At 44.2% G+C, this 20,928-nt stretch overlaps 2 protein-coding genes across 10 annotated transcripts in view; both read right to left on the bottom strand.

Moving 5' to 3' along the window:
* Window positions 1–1,812: 1,812 nt before the first annotated feature.
* LOC135546134 (SH3KBP1-binding protein 1-like) lies at window positions 1,813–12,455 on the bottom strand. Of its 2 annotated transcripts, none has more exons than XM_064974307.1 (17): window positions 12,279–12,455; window positions 11,868–11,921; window positions 11,655–11,700; window positions 11,456–11,529; window positions 11,277–11,335; window positions 11,088–11,168; window positions 10,839–11,009; window positions 8,349–8,439; window positions 8,045–8,235; window positions 7,745–7,860; window positions 7,418–7,505; window positions 7,130–7,246; window positions 6,489–6,659; window positions 6,050–6,205; window positions 5,663–5,944; window positions 5,409–5,541; window positions 1,813–4,503 (listed from the first exon to the last, which is right to left on the bottom strand). In XM_064974307.1, exons 1-17 carry the CDS (start codon window positions 12,356–12,358, stop codon window positions 3,849–3,851), a joined length of 2,565 nt encoding a protein of 854 aa, XP_064830379.1. In that variant the 5' UTR covers window positions 12,359–12,455; the 3' UTR covers window positions 1,813–3,848. The 2 variants fall into 2 exon arrangements, with proteins under 2 accessions (XP_064830379.1, XP_064830378.1); XM_064974306.1 differs by having other exon boundaries at window positions 6,489–6,677.
* A 1,815-nt stretch (window positions 12,456–14,270) lies between these two features.
* The window catches only part of LOC135546135 (spectrin beta chain, non-erythrocytic 4-like), a 53,739-nt gene continuing 47,081 nt past the window's right edge, over window positions 14,271–20,928 (bottom strand). For 3 of the 8 annotated variants that reach the window (XM_064974314.1, XM_064974315.1, XM_064974311.1), the window contains 5 exons: window positions 20,299–20,368; window positions 19,873–20,156; window positions 18,488–18,658; window positions 18,359–18,401; window positions 14,271–18,163 (listed from right to left, as the gene is read on the bottom strand). In XM_064974314.1, the coding sequence (XP_064830386.1) occupies window positions 17,897–18,163; window positions 18,359–18,401; window positions 18,488–18,658; window positions 19,873–20,156; window positions 20,299–20,368 (835 nt within the window). In that variant the 3' untranslated portion in view covers window positions 14,271–17,896. Of the gene's footprint in view, window positions 18,170–18,358; window positions 18,402–18,487; window positions 18,659–18,852; window positions 20,157–20,298; window positions 20,369–20,928 lie in introns of those variants that run through there. The other 5 variants (XM_064974313.1, XM_064974312.1, XM_064974309.1 and 2 more) reach the window with 3 other exon arrangements.

Below are 20,928 nucleotides of genomic sequence, written 5' to 3' on the forward strand. Positions count from 1 at the left end.
TTTTCATAATTCCTGACATTTAATCGTAGGAAAAATCCCATTTTAGGTCAGTTAGGATCACTACATTATTTGAAGAATGTGAAATATCAGAATAATAGTAGAAAAAATATAATTCAGCTTTTATTCATTTCATCACATTCCCAGTGGGTCAGAAGTTTACATACACTTAATTTGTATTTGGTAGCATTGCCTTTAAATTGTTTAATTTAAGCCAAATGTTTCAGGTAGCCTTCCACAAGCTTCCCACAATAAGTTGGGTGAATTTTGGCCCATTCCCCTGACAGAGCTGGTGTAACTGAGTCAGGTTAGTTGGCCTCCTTGGTCGCACACGCCTTTTCAGTTCTGCCCACAAATTTTCTATGGGATTGAGGTCAGGGCTTTGTGATGGCCACTCTAATACCTTGACTTTGTTGTGCTTAAGTCATTTTGCCACAACTTTGGAAATTTGCTTGGGGTCATTGTCCATTTGGAAGACACATTTGCGACCAAGCGTTAACTTCCTGACTGATGTCTTGAGATGTTGCTTCAATATATCCACATACATTTCCTTCATGATGCCATCTATTTTGTGAAGTGCACCAGTCCCTCCTGCAGAAAAGCACCCCCACAACATGATGCTGTCACCCCAGTGCTTCACGGTTGGGATGGTGTTCTTTGGCTTGCAAGGCTCCCCCTTTTTCCTCCAAACATAACGATGGTCATTATGGCCAAACAGTTCTATTTTTGTTTCATCAGACCAGAGGACATTTCTCCAAAAAGTACGATCTTTGTCCCCACGTGCAGTTGCAAGCTGTAGTCTGGCTTTTTTTTATGGCGCTTTTAGAGCAGTGGCTTCTTCCTTGCTGAGCGGCCTTTTAAGTTATTTCAATATAGTACTCGTTTTACTGTGGATATTGATGCTTTTGTACCCGTTTCCTCCAGCATTTTCACAAGGTCCTTTGTTTTTGTCCTGGGAATAATTTGAACGTACTTTTGTGCAAAAAGTGCGTCTCGAACGCGTCGCCTTCCTGGGCGGTATGATGGCTGCGTTGTCCCATGGTGTTTATACTTGTGTATTATTATTTGTACAGATAAACGTGGTACCTTCAGGCATTTGGAAATTGCTCCCAATGATGAACCACATTTTTTTCTGAGGTCTTGGCTGATTTCTTTTGATTTTCCCATGATGTCATACAAAGAGGCACTGAGTTTGAAGGTAGGCCTTGAAATGCATCCACAGGTACACCTCCAATTGTCTCAAATTATGTCAATTAGCCTAATAGAAGCTTCTAAAGCCATAACATACTTTTCTGGAATTTTGCAAGCTGTTTAAAGGCACAGTCAACTTAGTGTATGTAAACTTCTGACCCACTGGAATTGTGATACAGTGAATTATAAGTGAAAATCTGTAAACAATTGTTGGAAAAATTACTTGTCATACTTGCCAAAACTATAGTTTGTTAACAAGATATGTGTGGAGTGGTTGAAAATCAAGTTTTAATGACTCCAACCTAAGTGTATGTAAACTTCCAACTTCAACTGTATATATACACATACACAGTACCAGTCAAAAGTTGACACACCTACACATTCCAGGGTTTTTCTTTATTTGTACATTGTTGAATAATAGTGAAGACATCAAAACTAGACTGTTACTGTGTGTGTGTGTGTGTGTGTGTGTGTGTATATATATATATATATATATATAGTCAGAAAATGGCATTTACAACAATGTAGGATAATGGGTTAAAAGCCTACTTTTGGGTTTCTTACAATTTCACAAAACATTCAAGGTGGTGCCAGTTTAACCAATGACACAAACATACACATAAATGGAAGTTTGATTAATAGTAGACTTTCTGCTTCATTTATGTGGCACATCATGGAGTTGCAGAGGAAAAAACAAATGCTACCAAAGTGAAAGACAAGTATTAGACAAGACAGTAAACAGAGACATTTGAACACGCCTCTTCATCTGATCTATTGGTGCAACAGGAAATACTGCTGAACTACGTTGCTGTCAGTGACATATCAATCAACCCGGTTAACATTGCGACAGAAACCACTAAATACACAAACATGTGAAAACATGTTTACATTTTGAAAATATTCACCTAAGTGTTCAAATGGTTCAGAAAAAGCACAAAGAGATAGACCTCTACCAACATTTGGTAGAATCACTCCACAATCAAGTTGCTTGTCCTTGTAACGAAGTTTGGGTAAAATGGTCATAACCTATTAAAAAAAAAAAGATAAAAACACAGGTACGTGAGGCACTGGGTTGTGATCTGGAGGAAGACTTGAAAAAGAATGATCCAAAATGGCAGTAAGTTAGTCAGATGTAACTAAAGATATGAATGATAAAATGTCTATCATTTATCTATAGATTCGCCATCGGATTCTTCGTCAACAATCATCACTACATTTGATACTGCGTGTGCAGTAGGCTTATTGATTCATTTAAGGTACAGAAAGCCAACTGTAGTGCAAAGCAGGAAGACTGAAAGAGAAATCTGTAGAGGATATCAGAAACGTTTAGAGGCCAGCCAACCTGGACAGCTGATGAAACTGGTTTTGCACAACCGAATAATACCATTTCTGCAGTCCTGCGGAAGCTGTCTCAGGGAAGCTCATCTGCGTGCTCATCCTAAAAAAAATCTCAAATGCTCACTTTCGATGGCCACACTGGAGAAGTGTGCTCTTCACAGATTAATCCCGGTTTCAACTGCACCGGGCAGATGGCAGACAGGGTGTAGGGCGTTGTGTAGGCGAGAGGCTTGCTGATGTCAACGTTGTGAACAGAGTGCCCCATGGTGGCAGTGGGGTTACAGTATGGGCAGGTATAAGCTACGGACAACAAACAAAAGAGCATTTTATCGATGCCAATTTGAGTGCACGGCAATGGAGGCTGGTGGGAGTAGCTACAGGAGGACGGACGCATTGTAATGGCTGGAATGGAAGAAATGGAACGGAGTCAAACATATGGTTTCCATATATTTGATTTGTTATATACACAGTTCCATTTATTCCATTCCAGCCATTACTATGAGCCCACCAGCCTCCGCAGACGCACAGAGATACCGTGACGAGATCCTGAGGCCCATTGTCGTGCCATTCATCTGCCGCCATCACCTCATGTTTCAGCATGATAATACACTGACCCATGTTGCGAGGACCTGTACACAAAATGTCCCAGTTCGTCCATGGTTTGCATTCTCAGACATGTCACTCATTGAGCATGTTTCGGATGCTCTGGATCGATTTTGTACAACAGCGTGTTCCAGTTCCTGCCAATATCCAGCGACTTCGCACAGCTATTGAAGCGGAGTGGGACAACATTCCACAGGCCACAATCAACAGCCTGATCAACTCTATGCAAAGGAGATGTGTTGTGCTGCTTAAGGCAAATGGTGGTCACACCAGATACTCACTGGTTTTCTGACCACTACAAAATGTTTAAGGTATCTGTGACAAACAGATGCATATCTGTATTCCCAGCTTTGTGAAATACATAGGTTAGGGCCTAATGATTTGATTTAAATTGACTGATTTCCTTATATGAACTGTAACGCAGTAAAATCTGCATTTATATTTTTGTTCAGTGTAATTTAATGAAATGGACTGCTCTACCAAATGCAACCGAACAACTGTATACATGGCTAGATTTACAATGTGTATCATCAACACATTGACAGTTTGGATATACGTTGTATATGAATCTTTTGAAAACAGAGGAATGACATTTGATATATGTCCTTGATAGGAAATGTCCATAAATGCGACAATAGGTGCCGTCACTAAACCACACATGCTCAGAAACACCAAAAGCGTCCATTGTTAGTCCACTCACTCATACATCACCGAGCCAGTCAGAAGCTGGTCTCATTCATAGGGGGTTTAGAACTGGTGGGGGGCACAGGGGAGGAGCTCTCTGGAGTGGCTGCTGCAGCCTCAGGGGGCGGGACTTCTGTAGTAGGGGAGGTGTCAGCTCGACGAGGCGACACGGGGGTCTGGGAGCGGGTTGGACTGACGATTGTAGCAGGGGCAGGGCTGGGTGAGGTGGGCTGCGGCCGGCGCGGCGATGAAGTTGGAGAGGCTGCAGGGGGGCTGGAGAAAGAAGCGGGGGTCCGTAGGCCCAGTCTAGCCTCCAACTCCGAGCATACAGCCAGGCTGCGCCGCGTTCCCCCCTCCGCCCCTCCTGCAGAGTCCGAGACCTTGGCAAGCTCCTGACAACGCTCAACAAAACTACCCCTGCGCAGAGACCCCATGCCAGCATCCCGGTCTCTGTCCTGGGGGACGGTGCGGCCGGGCCGGGGGCTGCCACCGCTGCTGAGGGAGGCCTGGCTCAGACCCAGGTGGTGGGGCTGGATGCCCAACCCCGTCATGGAGAGAGCCATGTCCCGGGGCTTGGTGAGGGGCACCGGAGGGGCCTGGCGGGGCAGGCTACCAGAGAAGGGACCCGAGCTGCTCACACCTCCTCTGGTCGCACGCTCTCTGGAGCTCTCACTCAGCTGGGACTGCAAACTGCAGAGACAAGAAACAGAGAGAATATGATCATAGCCTAAAATGTACTTTTTGTTCCACCAGCCACTGTGGCAGGTAGATTTTCTTTTTAAATTACCACTCAGATTTTTTTTTACCAGCCCAAAAACATTTGCCATAATTACAACCCCTGGAATTTTTCTAAAACAAAAAATGTATTAGTAAGAAGTAATGTGGTATATTGCTTCATTTCATTTTTTCTTTTTAAACCAAAATATAAGATGAGACAATGTTCAGCTGCCCCTTTTAAGGGCGGAAGGTTACCGTGGTAACGAGGCTACTCGAGTCATGCCATGCGTCTGTAAGATTTGGGATGTGACTCGTAGTAGACATCGTCTACAGCGTCTACATCGTCTACAGTTGAAGCAGCAGATTCAAACAAACATTGAAAAACCACCGCGCTTGTGAACACACAATGTAAATAGCCAAGAAACACCAGGACAAAGTCTCACTTTGCTGACTTGAGTAAATTAGACCAACTTTTATGCCTGTGCCTCCAAAAAATGAATCTATCAGGGGTTCACTAACATTGCGCAAAGCTGTTGCTGCGTGAGGTGGGATTTGTATTCCTTTGTGCAATTAGAAACACTATACTTTGAAGGCACCTACTTCAGCATTTTTCGCACATACTCTCATACTTTACTTTTGATTCTATTTTTATTCACAAATGCGAATGCAACGCTCACACTGTAGAGCCCTGCAAATTGACCACCCCCTAAACTAAAGCTACTCGCATTTTGGTGGGTGTTCATTTTATGCCCTGAACATGTGCACGGCACATGTGCACTTGCAAAAAGGATAGCATCAGTGGGTTAATATACGCAGCTGTACGGGTCATGTAGCAGGTGCGTGATTACATGGGCAGTTGGCAATGGTGGCTGGTGTACCTGGAGGTAGAGGCTCGGGGGGTGGAGGAGTGGGTGAAGGAGGCAGCGGGACTCATGTCGGGCGTACGGGTCAGAGCCAGGTCACACTGGTCCAGCAGCTCCAGGAGCTCCTCCTCTGTGGGGCCGCCCAGCGCTGAGGGACAACCAGACAGAGACAGTCAGAGACCTCAACTCAACTTCTAGGACACATCCCTTAAGCAAACCAGTCGACACAAAAAAAAAAGCCACGTGTTGTAGAGCGGAGGTCGTCTTACCCCTGATGTCCACTTTCCCTGCGATCTCCATGGCGGTGGTCAGGTCCCACATCTGGATGCTACCGTTGGCGTGACCACCGAAGAGGTAGCGGCGGGGACGTGAGCCGATGCGGCTGGACCCCTCGCACTCGTGCACCATGAAGGAGGTGATGGAGGTGCCGTCCACAGAGCGCACCTCGCACACCCTCTTCCCGTTGGACGAGAGGCGCACGTAGAGTTTGTCTGTGTCGGGGACGACCCTCTGGATAAACACCTGCTGGTCGTCTCGCTCGCCATACGGACCTGTTACGAGAGGAACACGTACCCTTACAGTCCTTTTCTCATTGCATCTCTAAAAATGTTAACAAACCAGTGTCCACTTTTGACCCCTGACCTCTGTCTGCTTACCTATCTCAGTGCCGGCAGCACAGCCCCCGTGGCCGTCGATGTCCTCCAGAGAGAGGATCTTGAAGGAGGTGAGGGGGGTGGAGCCTGGCTGGGTGGAGATCATGCCCCTGAAGCGAGTCACCGTCCAGGTCCGCACGTGGTTGTTGTCTGCACACACTGACGACAACAGGGTTAGCCCAAAGACATCTGCATGATGGGCCCCATCTTAGGCACTAAAACTTGGAGGACCAACGTTTCTCTGTCAGCAACCTCAATGTTTAACGTAACGCCGTGTCAGCTGACATCCGAAAAGGCAAAAATCAAATCAACCCCAATGAGAAATGTAGCTAAATTAATTCAGAAGCATAACATCCAAAAGCTCACAAGCGGAGATGGTAGAATACACAGCGAAGTAACGATCATCCCTAAAACGTGGAGGCTCCTAGCCAACCATTCTCACCTGATATGAGGTGCTTCTCAGAGAGCATGATCTTGGTGACGGGGCTACGGTGAACTGAGAAGGTCTGGAAGAGCTGGGGCCCAGAGCCCACGGTCTCCGGGTGCTGCACTATGACCCGCACCGTGCCCGAGCTGGTCCCGTAGGCGATCTCGATCCAGTTGCCGCTGTCGCCTGACGACACATTGGGGACTTTTATCCCATACACCATTTTAGCCACAACGCATGCGGTGTTATGTACCGTGCACATCAAGAAATGGAAGTGGATAGTCAGCCGGTAGACCCAGAAAGGTTACGGTTGAGGTATTAGGATCGAAATTGGTTCAAGTTAGTGTTCATGTTAGGGAAGTGAGGTTAGGGTAAAGGTCAAGATCAGTTTAAAGGTTAACGTTAGGTAAAACGTTAGCGAAACGCCACCGGGAACCATTCAAAATCTGCCAGCTGCCTATAAAATTACCATTGCTGACCATAAATGAAGTAACATGGAAAACAATTATTTTCTGAAAAACTTGTTTGTCAACATGTATTTATTAAGTTTCTATTTCCAATAACCAGAAAACTGTGATACTTGCTAATCCTTAAAAACATACAGAAAAAAAGCAATTAATTTCAGTAAAGGTAAAAATCGAAACGGGCAGACATACTTGTTTTGGGTGTGAGGTAGACACTGAGAGCAGTGACGGCGTCCTCCGTGGGGTCGCGGTACAACTCTGTCACTAGGAGGTCATTGTCCTTCATCCTCAATGGAAACTTCTGAACATCTGTTGACAAGAACACCTCCATGAGAGGTCTATATTTTGCAACTGTATTCATATACTTATACTGAATGATGTACTACAAAAACACCTTGTGACTGCATTCTTCTACACAGAAAAACTATTTCAATAGTTGTCCATTATTGCGTCATAGGTAGAAAAGATGACTTCCCTTACCTATATAATATATGGACCCATTGTTACAGCCTAGAATGAGGAAGGAACCGGCAGTGTCATAGCTATTAATGGGAACCACATCTTGATTCTGAGAAGGGAAAGACAAAAGGAAAACATGAAATGGTGTACAACACATATAATATATGCCATTTAGCCAACACAACTTCCAGTCCTGTGTGCATACATTTTACATATGGGTGGCCCCGGGAATCGAACCCACAACCCTGGCGTTGGCAACTGAGCCATACAGGACCACATATATAATTAATACACATAATATGCTCTTTTGACGTGACATTCTTACAGAACGTAGGGACACAACTTTACCTGCCAATGTTTGGTCACTGCATTCCATACTCCCACTTTCCCTGTGTGGCTGGTGGCAATAAGCTGGTTCCCCACGAAGAAGAGAGCCTCCACGGGGACATTCAGACTGAACACACCTGGAGGGAAGCAGGTACAACGGAGACCTATTATCACGGCCCTTACAATAAGCCCCCACAAGTACCTATGACGTGGTCTCTTAAAGGACTAAACGGCAAGTCAACAAATAAACATTTGGAGCGATAAAAACTATACCCGTAGCATTTGTTTTAACACTGTGCGTTCATCCGTTTGCGGACTGACCTATCTCGTTGCCGTTGCCGTCGGGACAGATAGTCCAGAGGATGATCTCTGTGCCCGAGGCCACGGCCACCATCTTGTCGTTGTCTCCCAGGGAGCCGCCCATCACCTTGGCGTTGAGTGCCACCCTGTCAATCACCCAGTCCAGGCGGGGACTGGTGAACACTTGCTGCCAGCCCGTAGACTCCTTCACTCTGATGGACGGCACAGTTTAAAACCCTCGACGGTCCTTACCCCCCCCCCCCCCAAAAAAAAGACTGATTCATACGACGCTGTGATATCGTACACGGAAGTCCTGTGTTCTTACCGGTAGCAAACAACAAACTGGGCATAAGCCACAGCGATCCAGTTGTGGTGGCCACAGATGATGCGGACCATGCCTGGGTCTGCAAGCTGAGCTGTGTTGGAAGGGAAAGATGAGGAGGCGTGGGTGAAGGTGAAGCCTCCAGGTTGATAATGTTCCCTTAACAAATAAATGGCTCCAGGTTAGAGCTTTTACTTTCAATCCATTGCAACCAGACAAGACATATATATTGAAGCTAAATAGAATGTCAAAAGTTAATTTTGCCTAATATTGAATGTTAGGAGTAGATTCCTAGAGGAAGAAGTATTTTCTATCTACTAAACGTCTTGGTAAGTCACGGTATTTTTAAAAAAACTTTCAAGTACTTTTTTTTAGGAGAGTGGTCTGCTCGATTATTTGATTGACAGTTCTGGTCGCCTAGCGATGGACATTAGTCCCGCTTCAAGAAGTGGCATTCCTTTACAGACCAGTAAAATGCCCATTCAGTGGCGCTTTGAAACGATCTCCAGAGAAGGTTGTGTCGGCAAAGCCGGAGTGTACCCAGACATAGAAACATGCCGTAGCCAAGGCGCTTTCAAGGGTACAGTGGCAAGAAAAAGTATGTAAACCCTTTGGAAATACCTGTATTTCTGCATAAATTGGTCATAAAATTTGATCTGATCTTCATCTAGGTCACAACAATAGACAAAGAGTCTGCTTAAAAATAATTACACGTTTTCATGTCTTTATTGAACACCCCATGTAAACATTCACAGTGCAGGGTGGAAAAAGTATGTGAACCCTTGGATTCAATAACTGGTTGACCCTCCTTTGGCAGCAATAACCCCAACCAAACGTTTTCCGTAATTGCGGATCAGACCTGCACAACGGTCAGGAGGAATTTTGGACCATTCCTCCTTACAAAACTGTTTCAGCTCAGCAATATTCTTGGGATGTCTGGTGTGAACCTCTCGAGGTCATGCCACAGCATCTCAAATCGGGTTTAGGTCAGGACTCTGACTGGGCCACTCTAGAAGGCGTATTTTCTTCTGTTGAAGCCATTCTGTTGTTGATTTACTTCTGTGTTTTGGGTCGTTGTCCTGTTGTATCACCCAACTTCTGTTGAGCTTCAATTGGCGGACAGATAGCCTTACATTCTCCTGCAAAATGTCTTGATAAACTTGGAAATTCATTTTTCTGTCGATGATAGCAAGCTTTCCAGGCCCTGAGGGAGCAAAACAGCTCCAAACCATGATGCTCCCTCCACCATACTTTACAGTTAGGATGAGGTTTTGATATTGGTGTGCTGTGCCTTTTTTCCTCCACACGTAGTGTTGTGTGTTCCTTCCAAACAACCCAACTGTAGTTTCATCTGTCCACAGAATATTTTGCCAGTAGCGCTGTGGAACATCTAGGTATACTTTTGCAAACTTCAGACTTGCAGCAATGTTTTTTTTGGACATCAGTGGCTTCTTGTTCAGTGTTTTACGTATCGTAGACTTGTCAACAGAGACGTTAGCATGTTCCAGAGATTTCTGTAAGTCTTTAACTGACACTCTAGGATTCTTCTTAAAGCTCATTGAGCATTGTGCCTAGCTCTTGCAGGCATCATTGCAGGATGACCACTTCGAGGGAAAGTAGCAACAGTGCTGTACTAATTTATAAACATTTTGACTTACTGTGGACTGATGCACATCAAGGCTTTTAGAGATACTTTTTTACCCTTTCCAACTTTGTGCAAGTCAACAATTCTTAATCTTAGGTCTTCTGAGATCTCTTTTGTTCGTTGCATAGCTCACATCAGGCAATGCTTCTTGTGAACAGCAAACTCAAATTTTTCTAACCAACATCTCCAATCTCCTCTCATTGATTAGACTCCAGGTTAGCTGACTCCTGGCTCCAATTAGCTTCTGGAGAAGTCATTAGCCTAGGGGTTCACATACTTTTTCCAACCTACACTGAATGTTTAAATGATGTATTCACTATAGACAGGAAAATAAACTAATAACACAGAAATTGTTATAAGCACACTATGTTTGTCTATTGTTGACCAATTTATGGGGAAATACAGGTAATTCCAAAGGGTTCACATACTTTTTTCTTGCCACTGTATATGACTGCGGCAGATGAAACTTCATTGACCAGCCCTAGCTGTCATGCAGAATAATGTTCCTATTACATATGTATTGTAAATTTAATGTGGAATTTTGTTATTTAAAAAAATAAATCAACAGTAACCCCCCCGCAAAAGGCAAGTTGAAACATTTGTCACATCCCTAATGCATACTACCTCTTCTATTAGTTATTTTTTTACTTGACTCTTTCATTGTTATTACTGATGTTGATTGTACTGCACTATTGAGGAAACTACCACATAAGCATTTTGCTGCACCTTTTCAAATGACATTTTATTGGTCACATACACATATTTAGCAGATAATATTGCAGGTGTAGAGAAATGCTTGTAAAATGTATATGCGTATGTTAAATGTGCATGTGATTCTGAGGCCTTACCACCACTTATCCTCTCCTCAATCGTTGCTTTACCCAGTATGCCCGCGTTGCCCAGGTTGGGTGGCATGGTGTTGCTGCGTCTTACTGGAGCCCTCTCCATGGGCAAGGCACAGCCCACCATATACTGAGGTCCCGCCACACTGTGACGGTTTCTCCGCTTCGCTGGGTACACTGGTGAACAAGAGGAGACGATCAGGAAATCAAACTTAAAACACGCACTGACTGTCCTTGAAGTGAAATCAAATCTACCTGGAGGCGGCAGATAGCCATTGAAGAGCACGTTTCCACAGGAAGATCGGTCCAGTTCGTCACAAAGCTGCAGCTTACGCACTGAGGGAGAGAAAAAAAAAGTAACCAAGGTACAGACAGGAACACACACAAAAAAAGACAGCTTCTCATTCACAGCTGTATTGGACTAGCTACTGGCTACTTTCTTACCCAATGGAGTGATTCCATAGAACTCCGCTTCATGCATGAGCAGGTGCACATTTATAGACCTAAAAAGAAAGATTAAGACATCTAATTTGCAAAACAACCTGCCATCAAGGCTGAATAGATTTTTTTGTGATTTTTTTAAAACTCTAATTGTAAACAAATGTAAACAAAGGAATCAGCACCTGGGAAACAACTCTTTGGTACGCAGGAAGTTCAGTATGGGAGTAAAGAGAGATGGGTCCCGATCTATGAAGATCTGTGGGAGATAAAGGTCAGCAGCACATTACAAATATGTTATAAGTAGGCCTAAGTGGTTGCCAATATCAAATAGGTTTATATACACATAGCCTAGTTTTTTAAAATCGATTTCAGACAACTTACCGCTCCAGTTTCATCCTTCAAGGTTGAGATCCTCCCACTTAGAAGACTGGCAGAGACAACACATCTCACTAGTTAGACCGTACTGTGCTACAGCAAATGACCACATGCCATGTCTATGGGTCGGTAATTAATGAGTTGGAGTGGGTCATTATGAAGACACTTGTGAATTTAATAAGAGGCATTGGCCTAGGTCTCAAAATAAAGAGTACCTACCTTGAGAAAAAGGAGTCTGGGACCCATGTCAATGTCTGTCTGGAGGTGCTGAACCTGAAACAACATGATCACTCAAATGAGCATACACACAGACTCAAGTTTGATCAAGTTCAAATCCATTGAAAAGCTAGCAAGCTAACATTACCGAGCTAGCTAGCTTTGCACTTCCGGCTGCACTGTGAAGTCAGTAGTTGTTAACTTTACTGTCAGAGACATAAGGTTTAGCTGGAAAAATATCTAACTAACAGTAGTTCGTTTGCTAACTTAAGACAATGTTACTAACGTTATTTGATTACCAAAAATATCTAGTTAGCTAGCCAGCCAGCAACTTTTACATAGCTAGCTAGCATTCACCCAACAACAATAGCTAGCAGGCGGTAGCTAACTATTCAAAGTAATGCCAGTCCTCACCTTTTTCCTCCAACGTTTAAATGGATAATGTCTCCGGTCCTTGCTGTATTAGCCATATTGTAAGCTGTGTGAATGTTCATGCATTGCCCACAAAGTTAACGTTTGAATTAATCATCACAAAAACTATTTAACCAACAACGTTAGCCACATAATTATTCCTGTTACAACTTCCTGAAACAGAACCTTCTTCTTCTGTGGTGTCTGACAGTCAACAACAACCATATTTTCATCGTCGCTGCGCCACAAGGTGTTCTGGAGTGCGGAGTACAGGTGCGATTTACCCAAGTATTGTTTTTACTGTAGGCTACAAGCAACGTCTGACATAATACATATGATCTGGTCAGTAAACACACTAAATGACCAAAGGTTATGTGGACACCTGCTCGTCGAACATTCCATTCCAAAATTATGGATGAATATGGAGTTGCTATAACAGCCTCCACTCTCTGGGAAGGCTTTCCACTAGATGTTGGAACATTGCTGCAGGGACTTACTTCCATTCAATTCATCCCAAAGGAGTTCGATGGGTTTGATGTCGGGGCTCTGTGCAGGCCAGTCAAGTTCTTCCAAACCAATCTCGACAAACCATTTCTGTATAGACCTCGCTTTGTGCACGGGGGCATTGTCATGCTGAATTAGTAAAGGGCCTTCCCCAAACTGTTGCCACAAAGTTGGAAGCACAGAATCATCTAGAATGTCATTGTATGCTGTAGCATTAAGATTTGCCTTCACTGGAACTAAGGGGCCTAGACAGAACTATCCAAAACAGCCCCAGAACATTATTCCTCCTCCAGCAAACTTTACAGTTGGCACTCTGCATTGGGGCAGGTAGCATTCTCCTGGCATCCACCAAATCCAGATCACTCCAGAGAACGCGTTTCCACTGCTCCAGAGACCCATTGCGGAGAGCTTTACATCATTTCAGCCGACGCTTGGCATTGCGCATAGTGATCTTAGGCTTGTGTGCAGCTGCACAGCCATATAAACGTGTTTCCTGAAGCTTCTGACGAACAGTTCTTGTGCTGACGTTGCTTCCAGAGGCAGTTTGGAACTTGGTCGTGAGTGTTGCAACCGAGGACAGACGATTTTTACACGCTACACACTTCAGCATGCGGTGGTTCCGTTCTGTGAGCTTGTGTGGCCTACCACTTTGCTGCTAAGCCATTGTTGCTCCTAGATGTTTGCACTTCACATTAACAGCACCTACAGTTGGCAGGGGCAGCTCTAGCGGGGCAGCTATTTGACAACATGACTTGTTGGAAAGGTGGTATCCTATGACGGTGCCACGTTGAAAGTCACTGAGCTCATTAAGTAAGGCCATTCTACTGCCAATGTTTGTCTATGGAGATTGCATGGCTGTGTGCTCATTTTATACACCTGTCAGCAACGGGTGGGGCTGAAATGGCCAAATCCACTAATTTGAAGGGGTGTCTACATATTTTTGTACATATAGTGTATCTACTCAGTGTGTAGGTGACAGTGACATAACAGACAAAGTAGAAACAGGAAGTTGGGGCTCCAAGATTTTAGGTACATTGTTCAGCATGTCTGTAAACCATTATCACAATTCATCAAAGCATTATTCATTCAATACATGTACAACTGTGTGAACAGATAAGATGTTTGAAGGTCTGTAGTGGGTAGCTTCAATAATGTTATGAGAACTTGCAGCTATTTTGTCCCTCACAGTAGCAGCAGTGATACATTCATGTATGGTTTTATGCATGAGCAGCGTTAATACTGAAACATGTTGTATCAAATACAGTAAATACAGAACACTTTTTTATAAATTATGCAAAGAAGAGTGAATGTAACTGGAATTATTATTGGTCCAACATGGCTCTTTGGCCTGCATATATTTGAAGAGCCAATTGACAAGACAATGGCATTGAACTTCACATGCAATCCAAATGAACACCACACAGTGTTTTTTTTTTTTTCAATATCACAATTTGTATTTATCAATTCAAAGAAATGACTGTACAGCGTCAATGGTTTTAAGTTGGATCTGTTTTATACATTATTATTCTTTCATTCACCTTTTCCATGTAAGCAAGTGTGTCACCCCATTATTGTACAGTGATTGGCGGAATGAGACTTCAAACCATGCAGAGCAGTATCATAATAGGGACTATGTTATTCATGCAACTTCTTTGCCCTGATATTGTGATGTTTTCTGTTGATGTTGTACCAATGAACCATTTTCCCCATTAATATTTACATTTGTTTAAAAACCTCCCTTTCACAGCAGAACAGAATAAAATGTAATTATTTTTTTTACAGAAAATACTTTTAAGCAATTACATTTTGTACAGGTCATCAAGCTGTTGAACTTTGCAAAACATCCATTCAGTAGTTCCCTAAAAACCAGTGGTGCTCTAGGGTCAAAGGTCAGGAAATGAATGGCAGGTGTTGAGCATTGACTTGTCCACAAATAGCAGTGGAACATCTTGGATGAAAACTGAAATGTAATTATTATTCCCTGAAATGAAACGTATTCCAGAAAATATGGATTTGAGTTTATAATGGCGTTAGACTATTGATTTGTAACCTTTGAGGTGGTAATGCTTTCATGGAGGAAGCACTCCAGGACTTAACGCACATCACACACACCTGAAAAATCATGACTGCATGGCTAATACAGAGGCATTGTATCAATAATGGGATTCCTTTCACAAGTCTCCCTATGACAACTTAATGCTTGTGTTTATATCAACTGTAGGTTATAAAATTGTGCTTTCTAGGTATTAACAACATTCCGCTGGTTTGTAATTTGAAAGTCTATAAAATCAAATTACCCTCTGTGAAACAGAAAAGATAACATGGATCGGGCCTTGGCCAAGCCAACAGACTTGCTGGCCCACATTTGGAAAATGACCACTGGTCATTTAAACAGATAACTACTGAATGAAATTTTAGCATGACTAAATGGTTGAAATATTGTATAGGCATGTTTGGTTGTTAGGACGTGATAGATTTGTGAAACTCGCACTTTCATGCACTGTGGCTGGATTTCCAGCTGTTAGTAATGTGTAACAAGCAAGACGAGCATGAAAAACTGCCATGTGAAATATCTCATATCATGGTTGAGCATGATACTCTCATACTTTTCCGGCTGGTGTACTTAATGTTCATTCATGAAGATAATTCAAAACTCATTCTCCAGTAAGCAAATAAAAACATTTCCCTCTTGGACCCTCAAGCTCCACTGCTCCTCAATAGCACTGCGCAATGGGGGAACGTTTAAGTGCAAGGGATAAGTTGCATAAATTCTCTATTCGCATTCCTGTCAACCTCTCTAAGCCACCATCATACTTTGACGGCATACAATCCGTTTTGAGTGAGACTATGGCATACAAATAGGATATCTGTGACATCTGTACACAGATAAGAGTACAATGGTAAGCCACATTTCCAAACATAGATACCATTCAGAGACATCCAAATTAGTGTTAAATCAGAACTAACACAATTACGTACATCAATTTGAAACCAATTCGTTTTTATTGAGCATATCGTTTTTGGAATGAGGCATCCTCCATATGAGCTGCCCAGGCAAGATAAGTCTACTCTAAACAATAGATAGTAGTGAATGCACAGTGAAACTCCTGAATGCAAGACTTCAGCAAACTAGCACTTTATCGCTAGTATCCTCCAACTACAACTATGATAATTGTATGCCACTCGGTAAAGTATGGCATACGAATCTAAGAACTCGCCATAGAATCTCACAGATGTTCCACAGCGCCCTATCTGGCTGTGCCCTGTGTCATATATTGTACTGTATTTCACATTCCATGTGATAATTATGTTCATTCAAAAATAAGTTCTGCTGATCCTTGCCTTGTTGTGTCCAACATGCGTTATGGATTGCATTGATTTGGCATTCGCGCCTATATAGATGCATAAAATGTGTTTAAAAAACAAGGTAGAAAAAGCTACTTGGGAAAGATTTCAGGATATTTGCACTGTACTATCTCGTCGTCGCCCCTCCTCACTTCTGTACAAATCTCTGATGTAAGGAACAGGCAAAGGATTTGTCCACTAGCTTCCGTAATGCAAGACTTCCCGTTACCAGATATGGCTTTGCAGTGCTACGACAAACAGATCATTTTATTCTATGATGCATGGAGAGGAACAAACGTGAACATCGTCGCTGATAGCTACATACTGGGGGAGGAACATATGATCGGACTGCTGTGCAAAGCCTATCAACAAGAGATGTATCTCAAGCAAGACATGCATGTGTTTCATTCATCCAGAAGATAGGAAGCTTTTGTTTACATCTGTCTGACATCGACTTGCACTCCCGAAGCCTTGGACCAATCGGCACCGTGTCATTGCTGTGTGACCCCTGATTCTTGCTGGGTCCTCATCAACTCCTGGGGTTAATTGTTAAGAAGCCTGGCCTGTGGAACGGCTGTGTCTGGAAGACTGAGGGAGAACTGAGGACGCAGATGTGAACAACAAAAAAACCTGAGCTATGAAAACCCTGGGAGTGGTGAGAAGCTGAACAGACACACACACATCCGCACACACATGCTCCGATACACACACACACACACACAACTTAATTTCTATTTTTTTGACTGTCTATAAAAAAAGCATTGTGATATTTTCTGAATGGACAAAAATAATGTTGACTGGGTATGTGGTGTGTGGTTACCACCATCTGATAGTCTTTGAGAAGGAAGGAGGCTTGAGGTCATGCCAGATGGCTTCCAGTCCTGTCCCTCTGATGCTGGGTGGCTATGGCTGCTGGGTCCCTGGGGGCCTCTCGGGGGCCCCAGATGAAGGCATAGATGAGTATGGCCGTGGGGGCCAGCCTCCAGGTAAAGGTTCCAGCTCATCCATCCAAAAGCCAGAACAAGCTCTGTGAAGGCTGATGTTCTCTGCCTCTTCTTTTTGTCCTCTGGCTCAATGTTGAATTGTACAAATTCAATTAGGAGTTTGATGACTTATAGTTTTGTACTGAAGAAAATCCAAAAAGTGAGAAAAGCCCAGAAAAGAATGAAGGCAAAGTGAATGAGCAGAAATACAAAAAGGAAACAACATAAAATAATTGTTCTCCAAAAAGAGGCCAGTTTTGAAAAACATTTAGGCATATTTCGTTCTCTTTTGTTTGGGAGTATAAGATTGGATGTTCTAGACATACAATACATAAATAGACAGACAAGAGTTACATACAGATACAGCTCATCTCTTACAAAAAAACTAACTTAAAACGTTATGAGCTACTTCTTCATACCACCAGTGATAACAATCCTCTTGTTACATGTGTCCATCTCTCTCACACTGCTGCCCTGACTAGGAGCATCTGCTTTCTGCAGTGCACCAATGTCACCACCGGAGGGCAGAGGTGGAACAAGCCGGGCAATAAGTGTTAGTGCCCAGGACTGACACCCTCAGAGCAACAGAGAAAAAGAGAGAGGGCAACGATGAGGGGCACACTGATATTCGTGCTTCAAATCCCTCATGTCAGTTCACCAGGGTGATGTTCCTGTCTTTTTTGACACTAAACAGAACTGAAGCAGGTGGATGAGGTGAAAAGGATGGGTCTTGACTGGGAGTCTTTTAAACCTCTCTCCCTTTCCCCCACCCAGTGCACAACATCAAACTCATTTCTTCTTGCTGGACTTTTCTGAACGCTTGGTGTCCGATTTGGTCTCACCCTTATCCGACCTCTCAGAGCGCTCGGCCCTCTCCGGCCTTTCCCCCCGGTCTGACTTTTCTCCCCGCTCTGACTTGTTATCGGCCTTGCTGCCGTCCCGGCGCGTGCCCTCGTCCGTGGATGAGGTAGTAGGCTGGGGCTGACCCCATTTGGCAATCTCCACATGCTCTGCGATGCTCTTGTTGATGTTGGTGGTCCAGGCCTTTAGATCATCCTGTGACTCGGAGAGAGAAAGGGAGATGAGAGAGAGCATGGGACAGGACGAATGATAAAGGACGAGAAAGGAAAAGAGAGAGGGCGAGAGACAGAGAGAAAGTTATTTGGCACATGGACAAACATTGCAGAATCACGTCGCTATTATATGACTGTGTTTCCATGAAAGAGCAGTCAACCTTCGAACGCCTTTTACCTCATCCTTTGCATGAAACAGAAATTCACTTCCGTCTTTCGTTCTGAAACAGAAGGACAGAGAAGTTGAGGGTAACACACAAAATGGTCATCTATACAACATGTCCCCGATTGAAGGCAGAGTACTAACTTAAGTGTAAAGACGTTTTTCTTCTTCTTGTATCCAAGGGTGACGTCGCAGTGGCAGTGGCCGAGGTTGAGCATGGGCTCGTTGTTGTAAGGTGTGGCGGTGTTCTTAGCGTCCTTATAGAAGCCTATCTCTCCTTTGTTCAGCACACAGTATAGGTTGACCCAAGATCTGCTGTAGTGGGGGGGGGGGGGGGGGGGGAACAGGGAGTGTTCAGCCAAAACCAACCACAGGCTTAATGCCACCTAACCTCACTCACCTGGGGGCGTTCAAGATGACTGGCCGCAGTGGGCCGAGGGAGAACACACTGCTGAACAAACAAATGAACCGCCGACCGTAGCGTGCATAGGTGCATACACGTGGCTTACCTTTGTGGCGAGGTAGGAAGAACAGCCAGCAGCAAGGAGCAACAGGAGAGAGAAAAACACAGAGACTTTGGTTAAATGACAGTATTGGTATTCGTGAACTTTCATCTATCCTCTTAAGACGATTGAGTGTAACACATAAAAAAAGCTAGGCTTTACCTTGGCATGTACATAGCATTACATGTACATCGGAAACATTCATCCAATTGGTGAGTGAGCAGTGGGACTCATTTGTGGGATGAGTCTGTTGCGTTGCGTGTCAGCCATGGCCTCCAGGGGGCAGTGCGGCAGCGAGAGGCGGACGGTTCAGTCTCCGGGGGCCAGAGACCCATGGTAGGCCACCAAGCATGACCGACTGAACGAAACGTCTCTCGGGGAGGAAGCGGAGTGATGTGTGGCCACTGCAGGGACCTGTGCGGGTAGCCTGGCTATGGCTGCATATCGTACTGGCTATGGGCCAGGCCAGAACCAGCACCAGGTTCGACCTAAGGCTCAGCAACAACATCCATCAACCAGACTGCTCTCCGTCAGTGCCAGTGTTGGTTTAGGCACCATGCATGTTGCAAGCAGTGGAATGGCTGGTGGCTATCTCTTGGTTGAACTCTCATTCTGATACACTTCTGATCAGAGGCTAAACAGAGATCTGAAGTTTCAATAAAGTGCTAGAAGAGCATATGTTAAAGCAAATGGCTATTTTCAAATAGGATGCTAGAACATATGTCAACCCAGAATTCTATTTTCAATAGGTTACAAGAGCATATGTCAACTCGGGTCGTTAAGCTCCAATAGGAATGTCTGAACATACAGTATGTCAGACCAGTGCTAAAGCTCCAATAGGATGAGCATATGTCGACCGAGACCTAAGGCACCAATCAGATGCTGGAACATATGTTAATGCCAGTGACATGCACCAATTGAACATTTCGTAGGTAAAGTCAGTTGTTTTGTTAGCTTAGCATGCTCATAAGATCATGCCTGTTTGTAATATCAACATACTCCCCCGCTAGGAACCTGGATGCCCACCTGTTAGAGCTCTTCTTCATGGTCTCGATGTCCAGCTTGCGGAAGAGGAAGCCCTCGTGGTGGGCAGTGTGGCTGGGCGGCTGGAGGACTGAGGGGCTCACGCTCTGGGCCATCCCTGGCTCTGGCGCCGAGCGTGACCGCCGGGTGGTGGCCTCTCCTGCAGAGTGGTCCTTGGGCCTGGGTCTCCGCCGGGGCTTGGGGCGGTCCCGTGCTCGCGGCCGGTCTGGACGTCCAGAAGACTTCTCTGGCACGCCGTTCGGCACTTTAGGGACCTCCCCTCGGGCCTGAGGAGAGAAGAGAGAGGGCAGAGTTCAGACTGTAAATACAACGTGTAGCCGTTAAACACCCTCATTAATAGCATTTATGTATAGATAACAACACTATCTGTGTAATAAAGGTGGCAAACCTGGTGAACAGAAGACTCACCGTTGCTGCCTCTCTGTCTTTTAGCTGCTCCACTATGTCAAACAAGGTCTGGCCGCCTGACCTTTTCTCCCTGTAATCAACCAAAATAAAAAGTGATACACCTTTCTGCAAACAGTGTCGTGGAAATTCTAACCAAAAGGAGAGAGACTATAGATTCTTCAAACAACTTTATTATAAGATTTGCAAATCTGTAGAAGTTAGCAATCTCCTCAACAGTGCAGAGTTAAAAGCCCAACGAACAGAGTTGGCTCTCTGCTTTTATAGAAAGTACAACCTCTTTGTCTTTGTGGCAAAGAGCTGGTGTGTGAGATCTTGATGGGAACATAGTGTACAAACACGTGATAATGGCAGTTTTGTTACAATCTAACTGCTGTCGCTCAAGCTCACTTCTGGTCTCTTCATATCTCCACACAGCTGTGCCCTTGAAAGATACCAAAAGAACCGGATGGACTCAAACTGTGGTCACTCTCATATGGCTCTTTGTCTTCGCCCGCATGACCAAGTTACACAAAGACAAGAGTGGAAGAACACTAGCTTCTTCTTAAATGAGAGAAATAGACCGTGGACTTTTTCAGTGCATATGCATAACAGAGTTTGTAATTTTCCCACCATAACAGCACTTAACGACTC

This window comes from Oncorhynchus masou, chromosome 9 (assembly GCF_036934945.1).
Source record: "Oncorhynchus masou masou isolate Uvic2021 chromosome 9, UVic_Omas_1.1, whole genome shotgun sequence".
Taxonomy (NCBI): domain Eukaryota; kingdom Metazoa; phylum Chordata; class Actinopteri; order Salmoniformes; family Salmonidae; genus Oncorhynchus; species Oncorhynchus masou.